This window comes from Lissotriton helveticus, chromosome 1_1 (assembly GCF_964261635.1).
Source record: "Lissotriton helveticus chromosome 1_1, aLisHel1.1, whole genome shotgun sequence".
NCBI lineage: Eukaryota > Metazoa > Chordata > Amphibia > Caudata > Salamandridae > Lissotriton > Lissotriton helveticus.
The window spans coordinates 528,715,461-528,731,801 of record NC_136057.1 but is presented as its reverse complement, the minus strand read 5'-3'; the positions used below and the strand labels follow the sequence as shown (position 1 = coordinate 528,731,801).

Below are 16,341 nucleotides of genomic sequence, written 5' to 3'. Positions count from 1 at the left end.
TTTATGGATGCCTTCTTTGTGGCTGTAGTCACATAAACGTTCAGTCCAAATCGCATCCGTTTTGTTTTGTTTTTGCATGTTTGTCTTCTAGAGCATAGCGCTCATTCCTGTCTTTTAATATAAGCATATTAACTGTGTAGATGACATCGGAGTCTTCCCGAGTAAACTTGATCCATCAGACCGTCGGGCATTTGTTTGCACATACTCTAAACAAGCATTGACAAAAGCTTGCATATTGAGTTCTGACTTAAATATTTAAAAAAGCTTGCTGCAGTGAAAAAAAACAAAAAAAATTGCTTTCTGTTTAAAATACATATTCCATATGAGGTGGAGCAGTACACCAAACCGCCAACTGCCTGGGGTAAGAAAGGACTACTCCTCTCAGCAGTACCAAAGCCCCCGATATGTTTATATTAAACATCTGGTAATTATGGGGCTTACAGACAGGTGTGCTTGTCAAGATAGACCTAAAACTGGCCACCACTGTGTACCCCATATATGTTAACCCGAAATGCCATATGTTAAATAAAAGGCAACAATGCACTATCAATCCTGAAGCACTATCAATCCTGACGTTCGTTAAGGTAGCTGATGTCCCTTTGTTGATGTTGTGGTAGGGTTTGCTTCATCATTTCCCGACTAAGTTTTGTCTACAAATAATCTCTGTCCACCTTCAGTACTCCTATCTTGACCACTATGGTCGATGAAAGTCTCTTCAAAACGAGTAAAGAAATCAGAGACGCTTTCATCAGTCTTTTGTTTGCACGCTGCTAAATTATCCCAGTTAACGCGTTCAGCAGGCATCATCGTTTTCATAAAATCTATTATTTTACCAGGTAATTCCGTAATTAAATCGTCAGGTTTGGCACCACCTATTTGTCCTGCATCTGCAGCTATAATAGCAGCCCAATTACCGCCTAAAGCTTGATCGTGGTCTTGTTTACGAATCCTGGTCCATATTGCTTGTGGGACCACATTTCCCATAAGTAAATCAATATCTGCCAAATTCATAATACATGCATCAACAGTCTGGGACAACTCTTTATAATACCCAGCAGGATTCTTACGAGGGTCCGGTAAAGACTGCTTAAGTGCCAACACTTCTGATCTTCTCCAAGGATCATGTACCCATATGCGCTGAAAATGAGCTGGGACACCTGGAACATTATCTGCCTGAGGAACTTCATCTCCCAATATTGGAGGAACTTCTCGCATAGGATATTGTGCCATTTTAAGACGAACCGCAGGATCAGGCTCAAGGGAAGTTTGAGAGAAAAAGGAAGATCGAAGAGTAACAAGTTTTTGAATAGCACACTCTACAGCAGGACCCACGATAAGTCCTTTATCAAATTGATCCTGTACTTCGAATAGAACCTGAGGAGGTGAATCCAGATTCACATCTCCCCATTCTTTAATAAGGGTATTGCACATACTATTGAAAACATACATCTGTGTAGGTGCATTCCATTGAAGAAAAGTATCTAAAATATCGCACACTATATTGTACACTACTCATGATCCAATTACGGGCAAGAGAATCTAACTTAGTCCGTTCCTCCAAGTCCAGAATCTGACTACGAGACTGTCTTCGAGACGAAGCAGGAGAAAAGTAAGAGGCCCAAGAAAAGGCGACAGAAAACCAGAAACAGTTTCGACTAAACGTTGTCGAGCTGTAGGGGAATCTGACACTAAAACAGGAGACAACGTGTTCTGTAAAACAGGAGAAGAATCTGGAGCAAAAGATACGACAGGTAAAAGAGACTGAGGCACAGAAGATTGGGGCACAGAAGTCGCTGGCAAAGGGGGCGGAGGTGGAATCACTGGAAGAGGCAATTGTGCAGGGACCAGAACAGCCGGATTAGCAGCAGGTTGTAAAGGGGGTGCATTAGCACCTAACACATAAGGTGGAGGTAACGTCAATAGATGGGACATAAAAGGATCTTCGTCGGTATTCTTACTCTATGGTGCAGTAGGTAACACGATAACATCGATCTATTGCCATACGATGCTGTCTTTCCGACACCTCAACCATCTGATCAGCCGCATCATTTTTAAACTGTTGGGCAGCCTGTAAAATCGTCATACTCTGCTCTTTTTTTATCTTTCTTCATTTGCTTAATTTCTTTCTGTTTGGCTTCCTTATGCCAGAGGCGGAAAGAGTCCAACCTTGCCGGCCGGGCTTTTCTCTTAAATAGAATCGCTTCCAAATTATCTAGTATGTCAGGCTCAAAAGAACCATTTTGTGGCCACTGTAGGACACCATCTTTTTTTGTATATCGAATCCAGATTTCATTAAAAATAATAGGAGCAAGACCATGTTTTGAATAGAGCTCGTAAGTGGGAGTTCCAACCGGAGGAATCTGACAAGAATCCTCTAGCCGGGAATCCCTAGAACAACCAAAACAACAAAAGTGCCTAAACTTACTAAATACAGACATTTCGCAACAAACTGGACTTCCTTGCAAGCGTCAAGGGGGTATAGGCACAGCACAAACGTACCTACCCCTTGGCTTCGGTTAGCGCGCTAATCGAATAACAAAAACAAAGAGTGGGCGCTACCCACGAATACTTAACTAAATGTTTTTCTCACGCCAACAGATGTCCGTCTAACGTCTCGCGATACCAATCGTCACCAGAGGGCCAAGGCAGGGCGACAGTCAGGGCAGCAGTCGCCAGCAGCCGTCGGGAAGGAGTAGCCGCGCTTCAAAAGACCTTCGGTCCACTTCGACATGCAGGGGTCTCTCACGTGGTTCGCGAAATCCTCCGGAATTTTTTTGCGAAGCTCCTCACGACCTTCGGGCAAAAACTACTACCACTGAAGTCGCCCACACGTTGGGCCGCCAATTGGAGAACCTGACCTTATGGGCCTAGCGGCGCAGGGCACGCCTAATATCTCCGGGTTCACCTGCCTTGACAGACAGAAACACAAGACACTCCGTTAGGCGTAGAAAAGCAGGTTTATTAGCTGCAGCTAAGCACAGTTATCTAAGAAGTACCAAACGGGTATATTCTCAAGAGACCACCACTTCATTCCGTGGCGCACAGTCTATTATACAGCACAAGTTTACAATGTCAACTCCCAAAATACACAAAACTGACAAATAGGAATAGTTCGAAAACTAGCTATCAAATGTCTAAAACACACTCTTCTTTCAGACCCCGTGTGCTCTCCTCCCCTCAAGTTAATCAACACTAGTGCCCGTAATTCAATTTGCAGGTGGTAGAACATGTGTAGAATGCTTCAAAGGATAGGCTATGTAACAAGAGAACACACGAAGAGAATAGTGAAGGCCAGTTAAACAAGATAAAGAATGAGAAGAATGGTGGGACCCAAACAGTGGAATAAGACATGGATTAATCAGTCTAGACATGGTTTTACGGACTCGGCCAGACCCTGACTTCGGTTTCGTAAACATGGACAAGAGTTACTCTTTAACAGAAAAGACACGTAACAGCTGAAAGAGCAAAAACACCACGTTTACCGCATTAGCCGTGCTGCCTGATTGAGGCAACACAAAATGGCGGCTAAGCACAATATGGCGGCTAGATACGAAGCGAAGCCGAAAACTACGTAACCTCACTGGGTGCAATTGTGGCACAAAAGGTTGAGGATGGCAAAAGCAGCGGCGTTCCTTTTCCTCTTCTGCCACTGCAACAAAGCCTCTTTAATTAGCACTTGGGCAAACGTGCAGTGGGAGAGGTGCGTCAAGAGCGTTTGTCATTTTCTGGATCACAGGAGCTGCCTACCGGGCTAGTGGTACTTTCAGATCGTTCTGTTAGTGTGCCCTATAGGGGGTTTATCCTTTCTCTAGGATTGGGGATCTACTCTGTCCTTGACACATGATTCTACAGCTCCATCTCGTGCAGAGTCTAGAGGCCAATAGATGGGTTTCCTGGCGCACATGGTGGTGGTTTAAAACTGGATATTTCAGGGTTGTATTGCTGGTACCTATTCGCCTCAATCTGATCTGCTATCCTCATGAAATAGACTTTAAGACCTCAAACCTGCTAATACGTGAATGACTTTACATGGATTAGGCTGTGGAGACTGGTGAAATTCTTACTAGTATATGGGAAGGCTAATTCATTTTTATGACCTCCATTAAACCAAAAATCATGTAAATTTACGAAAAACTTAACAGTTGGTTGGATAGTGTGCGTCTTTAGAGTTTAGTTTTTTCACACTTTGGTATGGCATTCACAGAGCATTTATTTTGAAACCTGTGCCAGAAAAGTAAACACTTAACTCAAGTCTCTTGTGATTTTCTTGAACTATTTTGTGACTGTTTATCTGTGTCCCTGAGTGCTGCAGTGTGGGGGCAACGATTCCACTAGAGTGAACAGTATTAGAAAGACACTTAAGAGAAGATTAACGGGGGTTATAAATGGCAAAAGTCTCTCGCATCTCTGCTGTTTGTTTTAAGTCCAGTTCGGCATACCATAAACCCTAGATTTACGAAACCAGATACACTGATCTAAACTTAATTTCTCAGGATGTGTCGTAATGGCCAGATCTGCTGACTTCGGAGCTGGGGAACCAGGTATAAGTCTTGGCATCAGCTCACCATCCTGTGATTCTGGACAAACCACGTAATCTCTGTGCCTACCAAAAATGAATGTGTCGTTGTGTAACATAATCAGTGCTCATGTAAAGCACTCCAATACCTTTGGGTCGAGTTCCAGCTATATAAAACTCCTACAAAAAAATAATTTAGAAAAGTAAAGCCTTTTCCGATCTAGTATCAATAAGAATTTATTAAAATCTTAGCATATTTTTCAGATAGATTTTTATTAGCGTCCGAAAACATGTTAAAATTGAATAAAGCCCTCATATCACTAAAAGAAGTGAATAAAGAAACCCAGTGTTTGGCACACATGCCATTGAACATAAAGGGGATTTTCACACATTTTGACATTAGAACCCACATACCAATCACTCTTAAATGAGAACGCTGCTGAAGGGAGGAAGTGGGACGAAGCATTGAAATGGCCATACGACACTCTCCTAAAAAGTCACCAATAACACTTCAGAACATTTTGACGTAACAGATGATCCTTATAGTTTGCACCTTGGAAATAATCAGTGACAACTCCGTATCAATTCTGTTCAGTCACAGTTGGCCATTCTGCCCCGGGTGCCTTTTCAGAATTTCGGCTGCCCACCTGGGTAAACATTTACAACAAGGGGGGTGGTGATGGACAGAGTCTCTGAATTAAGCAGAATACTCTCACCCAGTCAAGAGATCAGGGCTAGATCCAACACCGTTTTTTAGCTCATTGCACCATCCCAGTTTCAGAACCTGGCTGTATGCAAATTAGTCTGTCCCTGGCCCAGTGCATCATGGGAACAGGGCAGACCAGACTACAAACGCCAATTCTTACACTGGGAAGGAAACAAGCTTCCGGGGACCGGTTTCTGGCATTTCAGCCGTCTTCGGCCCCTTGTTGTAAATATTTTTATCCACCCTAAGCGTGGAAGGGTATACTCAGACATGAGTCCCTTGCTCATTGCACCATCAGGATTCAAGCAAGCTGGGCCGAAGACGGCTGTAATGCCAGAAACCGGTCCCCGGAAGCTTGTTTCCTTCCCAGTGTAAGAATTGGCTTTTGTAGTTTGGTTTGCCCTGTTCCCATCATGCACTGGGACAGGAGCAGACTAATTTGCATACAGCCAGGTTCTGAAACTGGGATGGTGCAATGAGTTAAAAAACGGTGTTGGATCTAGCCCTGATCTTTTGACTGGGTGAGAGTATTCTGCTTAATTCAGAGACTCTGTCCCTCACCACCCCTTGTTGTAAATATTTTTGTCCACCCTAAGCGTGGAAGGGTATACTCAGACATGAGTCCCTTGCTCATTGCACCATCAGGATTCAAGCAAGCCGGGCCGAAGACGGCTGTAATGCCAGAAACCGGTCCCCGGAAGCTTGTTTCCTTCCCAGTGTAAGAATTGGCTTTTGTAGTTTGGTTTGCCCTGTTCCCATCATGCACTGGGACAGGAACAGACTAATTTGCATACAGCCAGGTTCTGAAACTGGGATGGTGCAATGAGTTAAAAAACGGTGTTGGATCTAGCCCTGATCTTTTGACTGGGTGAGAGTTTTCTGCTTAATTCAGAGACTCTGTCCCTCACCACCCCTTGTAAATATTTTTGTCCACACTAAGCGTGGAAGGGTATACTCAGACATGAGTCCCTTGCTCATTGCACCATCAGGATTCAAGCAAGCCGGGCTGAAGACGGCTGTAATGCCAGAAACCGGTCCCCGGAAGCTTGTTTCCTTCCCAGTGTAAGAATTGGCTTTTGTAGTTTGGTTTGCCCTGTTCCCATCATGCACTGGGACAGGAACAGACTAATTTGCATACAGCCAGGTTCTGAAACTGGGATGGTGCAATGAGTTAAAAAACGGTGTTGGATCTAGCCCTGATCTTTTGACTGGGTGAGAGTATTCTGCTTAATTCAGAGACTCTGTCCCTCACCACCCCTTGTTGTAAATAATAATAACACCTGGGTAAACAGCAAGTTCTTTCCTCCACTTGTAACTGTGCTATAACCATAAAAGATTTTCTGAGTTCTTCCAGATGACGCTTTGTCTTTGCTGTTGCTCATGATAAGCCAGGAAACACCAGAATTCTCTGACCCCAGTATAGATCTTGGTTTCCTGTTACAAAATCTGTCAGAGTTGTCTTGTAAAAGAACCAGGACCTTAACCTGCTCCTTTTCATCAATATTTGACCGATTAGACTGGATGCGGAAAGGTCTACACAGAATAATGGCCTCCCATCAGGTTAGAAAGGCATCCGCGTTGTTCTTTGTCTCCTGAGTCCTCAACAGTAGGCAACCTTGCAGTCTCAAAGTCTGCATCCTCTTCATCTTTTGCTGGTTGCCCAGCCTGTTCTCCAACTGAACAATGCTAGTCGCTGATCAGTTCTGAAATTTTGCTGTCCTGTAATCTGTATATAGTTGCTGAGTATTATTGTCAGTGGCAGTGGAGTAGACTGCATTTAGCTTCTACAATGTCATTTTATTGGTAGTGTCCTTTGCTGCCATTCCTTCCCATCTTGTCTCCACCATAGTCATTTTGGATATCACACGGTCTGCTCTTCTTTGCATGTTTTCCACGGAGAATATCAAAGACCTCTCTCCTTTAGACATACCAGATATGGAATCACCCTCCTCATTGTCCCTGCATGTTGTACCCCATGAGTAGAGGGCTGTTGGTGAAAAATGTGAGCACAGGGGATGCTCCCTCCATCTTAGACTGGCCCCATTCAGAGCACAACATGAGTCATTCTGTGGCTTTCAATGTGTTGTCTATATTTGGCTTTGTCACCATCAACTGGACCATAGTGCATGTTGGTTTGGAGGTCATCCAACCTTAAACCCACATCTTGATACATTGCTACCTGGTCATGAGATACAGCCTTTGAGAACCTCTTGACCCTGACAATTCCACCCCCCCCACCCGTACACATACTTACACTCACGTACCTTACATTCTCCTCGCCCTCCAGTTGGTCTCAGTAACTCTCACCACAACTACTGGATAGATAGCAGAACACACCTTTCAACAGTCAAATCCTGGAGAGCTTTCAGCCCATCCAGATAATGGGCCATTTTGTCCTCCTCTTGGCACCTCTTGTGTGCGGGGTGGAGGGTGATTATGCTTAGGTTTGTGTTATTGCAGGGCTGTTCCTCCAATCACTAAAGGAGTCAGAGGAACCCAGGACACATCACACTCACTTTGGAGATGTGGCATCCAGAGTTGTGGGCTCCACAACACAGAACCCAGGAGATAGCAGCTTGTGCGGCCACTCCCCCAGTTATGCACCTTTTGATGACTATAGAATTATAAGCAGATATTAACTGTTTGCTACTGAAACGTGGACACAGATTGCTTTTCCCTTTAGATTCGATGACACCATTTTGATGGGCTCCTACACCTGGTCTGTATATTTTTTAGGTTCCGGGAAGAGATTTAATGTTTTTGAGATGGGTACTTAAACCCGCCTCTCTCCTCCACCTCTCCTCCATTGGCTGGCTTCCTAAACGGAGGCCAGCCATTGGAGGAGAAAGGAGTCACTCCAAACAAGCCCCGTCTCTTTTGGATTCGGGGGCGTGTTTTTGGCTTTCTTTCACCCTGTGACGTCATCCGTCACTCAGAATGCCTAAACACGCCCCCGAATCCGAAAATTTTGGAAGCTTGCGGCCGCCATTTTTCTTTTCGCAGTGAAGGTGAGCTGTTGCTTTCCGGTCTTCTTCTCTCTTCCTATCCTCTTCCTCTCTCCTCCGGTCCTCTAGAATTCCTCCTACAACTCATCCTTGTTTAGGACTTGTGTCCTGGAGCATGCTACATTTGTGCTGCTTGCTGCTGATGAACTGCTGGTGCTGTCACTACCTAGATATAATTAAGTGTTTTAGTAGTTAGACTGCCTTGCTAGTTGCATTACAGCATCTTTAAGGACTTGTAAACCCCATGTTGCGAATGCAATGCCACTCCGCGCCCTCCTGCTACACTGAACCTGCCAGCATGAGCTCCGTGTCCGCGCACGCCGGCAGAAACACTTCCCGCCAGGGGCGCGCGGCACAGATTAGTTGACGCCAGTACATTATTATCCTCCTCCTCTCTCTCATGACTTCTAATTGAATATACTCTGCTCTCTCTTGACCTGATTTTGCTTTCCTTTAGGTGTTGGTTTCCAAACAGCAGCCTTGGCAGAAACGACGGTGCTTGCGTGTGAAGGGTGGGCTGGCACTTCCACCCAGCGGGCCAGCGGAAGAACGCTACGAGCATACGTAAACACTCGTTTCTGTTCAGAGCTTTGCGACCACCTGCAGACAAACCTCGCAGTTACATGCGAGTTATTTCATTTACATTTTAAACAGCAAAGCAGCATGAACGAGACCCTAGTTATGTTCCACGAGGTTTATAAAGCGTTGCCAAAGTTAACATTTACAGGTTCTCTCTAATTATCAAAAAAACATTCTGAAGTCTTGTGCCATGGCAGCAGGCTGCCCCGTACCGGTGGCAGAGTGGGCTAAAGAACGGTGATGGATTAAACCCTGATCTTTTGACTGGGTGTGTGTGTTTGATTGGTTTAGATGCTCCGTCCATCACCACCCCTTTTGTACCGCTTTTGGCCGCCATAAGTATGGCAGGGTATGCTCAGACGTGAGTCCCTTGCTCACTTTGCCACTGGATTCAAGCAAGCCGGGCTGAAGACGGCTGTAATGCCAGAAACCGGTCCTCGGAAGCTTGTTTCCGGTCCAGGGAAGGCATGGCTTGGCAGTTCGGGCTGGACTGTTCCCATGAGGCACAGGGTCAGACTGATTTGCATATAGCCATGTCTGAACTGGGGTGGCAGAGTAGGCTAAAGAACAGTGATGGATTAAACCCTGATCTTTTGACTGGGTGTGAGTGTTTGATTGGTTCAGATGCTCCGTCCATTACCACCCCCTTTTGTACCCCGTACCGATCCGGCTGGAGGCACTGCCATGCCTCGGATGTTCAGCTACTCTCTGCCAAGTCCGCCTTGAGCTCCACAGCCTGTTTGAGCCGGTCTGGGTGACTCGGGAAGGCCCTTTGTCCCCCCCCTCTCCACACCCTCTTTAACAAGTGATGACCCATAATAGTTCCTCTTCCTTTTGAGACCTCTGAGCCACCCCCTCCCCCTGCTCGCGCCACTACCCCCCTTTTGGTATTGTTGTTGATCTGCAGCTCGCGCTGCTGCTGAAATCACCTAGCACTGCTAGCAGTTCGCTTGCAGGGGAGTTGCATCAGAGGGCGTGGGTGCTGGAGGAGTGTCCCATTCTGATCGGCGATTGGTCGCTCTGAGGGGGGTCCTGGGCTATAAAGGCCAAGGAGAGTCGGCGTTCACAACAAGAAGTGGGAATGGCCAAAAGGTAGTCTTAGATACAGGACATCGAGGGGCACTCTCACTGGGACAGGCGAGGCAGCAAAGTTAATCTGGGGAAGCAGCAGCACCAGCAACTGCGGAGCAAACCACACTGTCTGCTGTGGTGCTGGGATCCGCAACGACAGTAACCAGACGGCGCCAGCCACAGCCACAGAGGCGGTCCCCGTACTCTGCAGCAGCACTGAGCGAAGGCACCCGGGCGAGTTTAGGACGTGCCCATGGTAAGAGACGCGCTTAATCCATGCTGCTACCCTATGGCTACTCAAGAAAACCTCCCATACACACACACTTTACCCCCATGGGCACATGTAGAGTGAGAGGTGCCTTCCGAACAGGACAGCTGGAGTTCTACTACGAATCTCCCTGGTACCAAACACGTCTCTGTAAATGGATTACATTCCCGGTTACTTTATAGAGCGCGCTGGGATTTTGCCCTGTTCTTCTCAGAAATGCGGTACTGATTTGAAGCAGAGAGTACACGGAAGGATCCCAGATGCTAATTGACGCTCTGTGTGATTCAATGTCCTCTGACACTAAAAACAAACAAACACTGAATAGTTTCAGCAGGGGGTGGGTGGATGCGCATCTAGTTTATAATGAGTGGATGTTCGGGTTCTACTGACTATGCGTTTGAAAATAATTTTAAAAACCAATTGTCCCCACATCACGGATAACAGTAAAATGCATGTAAAGCATACCAGTGCGACCCAATGACCTGTGCCCTAGTGAGGGCGAAGTTCCCGAAGAATCGACCCCCGTCCCAGCTGTAGATTGGGGGCAACCTTGAATGAATAAAACTATATGTAGCTCGTCCAGCAAGTCAAACAGCGTAGATGCTTGCATGAAAGATTAACGGGCCTCACGCACCGTACAGCACAGGGCCCCTGACTCGAAAAAGATTATATGTATGGGCAGAGGTGGCGAAGGAGGTATAATATATTATATTACTGGTTAATAACTTCTAGTGGTTGCATACAGTGTTTTAGTGCCCACCTGACTCTATTGTTTTGCTTTAGTTGTTGGGCTGTCTGTGTGAGGGTGGCTCTGTGTAGGTGGCTCTGTGTGAATGACTCTGTGTGGGTAGCTCTGTATGTATGTGTGTGTGTGTGGCTCTGTGTGGATAGCTTTTTTTTGTAGGTGGCTCTGTCTGTGTGAGGGTGGCTCTGTGTAGGTGGCTCTATGTGAATGACTCGGTGTGTGTGGCTCTGTGTGGGTGTAAATGCAATAGGTCATGGACTTGCGAGCGATTAAGCTATTGGCATTGTAAATGACAATGCCATTTATTTAACGATTACGCTATTGGCAATGTAAATGACTGCCATTTATTTATGATTTAAAAAAATAATAATTCATGAGCAATGCCAATAGCTCTACCTTTAATAATTCCGAGACCATTGTATTGTAAATGCTTGTTTAATCCATTCTCTTTGTGATTAGCATGCTGTATTTAATTTGGCCCATAGCCCCTTTGAACCTACAACATCAAATGAGATGGCACCGGTGACCAGAAAACTGCCTACCTTGTTTTTGTCACTTCAGCCAGAAGAAAAACCAAGTTGTGGTCCTTATTTTCTGACAAATGTTATACTGTGTTCAATCTAGAGATGACGGTCATCAGAATATGCACTACTCAGTTTTTTCCCAAGCTGTGTCTGGAATGCGTTCGAGAAAGACTTTCATCCTGCATTCTTGATTAACCTTTTTTATTTTTTTTAACAGTGATATGACAATAAAGTGTTGATGTTTTCTATCACTCAGATTTTATATTCACCATGGCTCTTCAAGTATGAGGTTGCATATAGTTACACTTTATTACGTGATCTCCTTTGCACAGAATGCAGACTTCTTCAATCATAGCCGATATTGTCAGTAGCTTTCAGTCATAACTGATGTGTCTTGCAAGGCAGCCACATCTTCAGGTGGCACGCTCATTTTGACAGTCATGCAAGAAACAATTTTGGCTATGACCTTAGGGCATGCAAACTAGGGATTCCAGGGTATGCTTCTTTCCATATCCACTTTCTGCTTGCATCCTTTATTCCAATTTGAATGTCATTAAACTGTGTAAAAAGTCATACACTAGTATCCCTTCTCAGAACAGGAGTGGGGTGGCACTGTCTGATTAAATGTAAAAGGATACATTCACTTAGTGAAAGTTACTATGTTCAGCTGTTTGCTGTCTGTAAACGCACTAAAGCAGCAAGGGTACACTTTTGAGACTGCTTTTACTGCTCACATCTTAAGTGTCCAAAAGATTTTCCATTGCTTTGTCTTCTCTTTATGTGCTACAAGCTACAGTTGCCTGAAATGTATTTTATGAAAGAATGAGTTCTGACCCAATATCTTTTTATGGTTTCCAAATACAGCCCAGCCAACCGGACCATGCTGGTTTTGTCTTGCGAGCCCTGAAGTAGAAAAACATTTGGTTGTTAGTATTGGCACAAATGTGAGTATTGTCCATGCTAATACAAGTAGAACATATAGTTGCATTGCCTGCTATGTTTAAAAATGTTTAGTTTCAACAAAATGATTTTAAGACGACCGTTATCCTCCATTCGGGTAGTAAACTTTAGTTTCTTTTTAAATAACAACTTTATTTAATGTTTTAGACAGCCTCAATATAAAAATATTATTCTTGGAATCAATCACCATTTGACCAGTACCATTTAGTAGTAGTAAAAACTTTATTTCGAAGTGGTGCCATAAAAGTAAAGGATAAAAACCAAAACACAAGTTTAGCAGCAGTCATGAGTCAATCAGTATCACTGTATTTGGAAATCAAAAGGTACAAAGATAAAATGCCATACGAAAAAGAGAAAAACTTTCAAATAAGGTGCATAGTGACATATCAACATGGATCTATACATACACAGTTGCCTTAAGCATACTCCAGTGAGGACGCACAAGGGTTAACATACAATTGTGCAATTAACTCCCCAGTTTATACGAACATTACATAAACACGATTAGGCTGATAACATTATTAAAGAATTACACACCCAGAGACCAATGCATAGTATCTAAATGGGTTGTGCTCAAGTAGGAAAAGTGCAACAGGAGGACCGAAACCTCAACTCGGGGTCCTCTGTGCTCCTACAGTTGTGTTGTTGGCTCAAAGTGCTTGAACGAGGATCAAACACCAATTAAAACCACCATAAACTGTAAGACTAAGGTCTCTGCAGGCCAAATGGCTGATGGGTTAAGGGAGATGGGGTAAGTCACATAAAAAGGAAAAACTAAGAAAAACAAAATACCTACATGCACTGACCTATCCTTTTTGGATCAATGGTGTTTATATATGTAATGCACAAAATCAACAAATTACCTGTCATTACATATGTACAGCTGAAAGTACAGAAATCAAATGTAACCAAACGGTGTAGGATAAACTCTTAGAATTTCTCGAGACTCCTAGATCGTATAAATCAAGTGGCAAGAAGATATCTGCTGGTGGTGAATACAGCAATCCTTTAAGGATCAGTTGGAAGGGTCCTACGAGCCACCATGAGTCAATCGATGCTCAAAATGAGACACATGGGACGAATGCATTTGTATTGAGCGTGCAGATAAAATAGGCAAACCAATATGAAGTGATCAATATCCTCATGTTTTATGCCGCATAGTTTGTAGTCCGTCGTCTAAAGAGAATCTTGCATCTAATTGCTGTTAAAAGGCCCCCAAAACCAAAATGCCTAAGTGAAATTTACTATATAAACTTTGCGCCATAGGAGGGGTGATCTCATTGTTATAACCCTCCAATTTAGGGGCAGGTTTGCAAGTCCAGAATTAGTGATAAGGAGCCTAGGTTGGTTGAATGGTGCCACTTGATCACTAAAAAATATAAATCTGCGGTCTTTAAAATGATCTCAAAGTTCAAAGTGATACATTTGGGAGAGGTATAGAAGGACTTCAAACCCAGTTTCAGAAACCAGTTCTTAAGATGAGTAAACCCCTCAATTTTGTTTCCTAAATCTAGGCTCCTGATTTCGAGAATGTTCCTTCTCTACAAATCCAGTTCCTGATTTGACCAAAGGCTGATCCGATAAAAAGAAGATGTCTTAAGTCAACAAGATGATGTATTCCAGTCCCCAATCCCTCACCAGTTCCGATCAAACCCAGATGATGTATTCCAGTCCCCAATCCCTCACCAGTTCCGATCAAACCCAGCAAAGATAGCAATGAAGTCAGGGAGGGCACCGGTCCGGTCTCCTCACCAGCCTCCAGACCTCGTTAGACTAGTATCATGATATGAAATCACCATAGTGCAGCCTTTGAGTTTCCTGAGTCTCTCTCTCGACCCCAGTACTACTTGAGGCTGAATGTCTTGTTCAGCTCGGAATTTAGACCGAGTTCAGGAGTAATAGAATAAACCACAGACTATGATTACAACAAAGAGGGGGACAGCTTGATTTCCCAACACCCCGCCACCCCCAACCCCCCACCTTCACCACACTGATGCTGGATTGTGGCTGTACATGTCTCCTGAGACTGAATTGGAATCTCCACCGGGTTCAGCCACAGAGGAAAATACCTCCTTTGCATGGCTGAAGTCTGCTCCCCAGTCAGTCGCCGTACGATATAGAGCAGCCCTGGGTGATCTGGCTTTCTGCAGCTAGCATCTGACATTGGAAACCTGGTGATCCAGGTATCCAGCGGCAACATTAACATTTCCCTTCTGTGCCGCTCGGAAGGGCGGCAAAGAAGGTATTTTCTCTACCAGTTGGGCCATATGGTGCCTCCAGTGTGGTCTGTCTTCAAGGATGTTGTACACACACTCTGGGGCATGGCCAGCAAGATTTTGAAGAAGGTTACAGTTGAATCTTTGCCCAACCATTTCAGATAAGATGCTGGCTAATATGTGTTTTGCAGCGTGAATCTTTTCGGGATTCACATTCACATGATGTGCATTATTTTGCCAAATAATGGCTGGGTTCTTAATTCTGTGTTTTTTTTTAAACTGGAAGTCATCTGCCGCCATTTGGTAGAATTATTTACAACAAGGGGTGATGATGGACAGAGTCTCTGAATTAAGCAGAGTACTCTCACCCAGTCAAGAGATCAGGGCTAGATCCAACACCGTTTTTTAGCTCATTGCACCAACCCAGTTTCAGAACCTGGCTGTATGCAAAATAGTCTGTCCCTGGCCCAGTGCATCATGGGAACAGGGCAGACCAGACTACAAAAGCCAATTCTTACACTGGGAAGGAAACAAGCTTCCGGGGACCGGTTTCTGGCATTTCAGCCGTCTTCGGCCCGGCTTGCTTGAATCCTGATGGTGCAATGAGCAAGGGACTCACATCTGAGTATACCCTTCCACGCTTAGGGTGGACAAAATTATTTACAACAAGGGGTGGTGATGGACAGAGTCTCTGAATTAAGCAGAGTACTCTCACCCAGTCAAGAGATCAGGGCTAGATCCAACACAGTTTTTTAGCTCATTGCACCATCCCAGTTTCAGAACCTGGCTGTATGCAAATTAGTCTGTCCCTGGCCCAGTGCATCATGGGAACAGGGCAGACCAGACTACAAAAGCCAATTCTTACACTGGGAAGGAAACAAGCTTCCGGGGACCGGTTTCTGGCATTTCAGCCGTCTTCGGCCCGGCTTGCTTGAATCCTGATGGTGCAATGAGCAAGGGACTCACATCTGAGTATACCCTTCCACGCTTAGGGTGGACAAAATTATTTACAACAAGGGGTGGTGATGGACCGAGTCTCTGAATTCAGCAGAGTACTCTCACCCAGTCAAGAGATCAGGGCTAGATCCAACACCGTATTTTAGCTCATTGCACCATCCCAGTTTCAGAACCTGGCTGTATGCAAATTAGTCTGTCCCTGGCCCAGTGCATCATGGGAACAGGGCAGACCAGACTACAAAAGCCAATTTTTACACTGGGAAGGAAACAAGCTTCCGGGGACCGGTTTCTGGCATTTCAGCCGTCTACGGCACGGCTTGCTTGAATCCTGATGGTGCAATGAGCAAGGGACTCACATCTGAGCTGGGATGGGGCAGTGAGCTAAATAACGGTGATGGATCAAGCCCTGATCTTTGGACTGGGTAAGAGTGGTCTGCTTAATTCAGACACTCTGTTCATCACCACCCCCTTTTCTGAATCGTTTTTGGCCACTATAGGTGTGGCAGGGTATACTCAGACATGAGTCCCTTGCTCACTGCTCCATCAGGATTCAAGCAAGCCGGGCCGACGAGGCTGAAATGCCAGAAACCGGTCCCCGGTAGCTTGTCTCCTTTCTGGTGAAGAATTGGCTTGGTAGTTTGGTCTGCCCTGTTCCCATGATGCACTGGGCCAGGGACAGACTAATTTGCATATAGCCAGGTTCTGAGCTGGGATGGGGCAGTGAGCTAAATAACGGTGATGGATCAAGCCCTGATCTTTGGACTGGGTAAGAGTGGTCTGCTTAATTCAGACAC

The 16,341-nt window shown here is 45.0% G+C and overlaps 1 protein-coding gene across 2 annotated transcripts in view; it reads left to right on the top strand.

Annotated features, from left to right (window-relative positions):
- Window positions 1–16,341, top strand: part of CWF19L1 (CWF19 like cell cycle control factor 1) — a 162,828-nt gene that overhangs the window by 98,456 nt on the left and 48,031 nt on the right. For both annotated transcript variants that reach the window (XM_078673992.1, XM_078673993.1), the window contains one exon: window positions 12,279–12,358. In XM_078673992.1, the coding sequence (XP_078530118.1) occupies window positions 12,279–12,358 (80 nt within the window). The remainder of the gene's footprint in view (window positions 1–12,278; window positions 12,359–16,341) is intronic.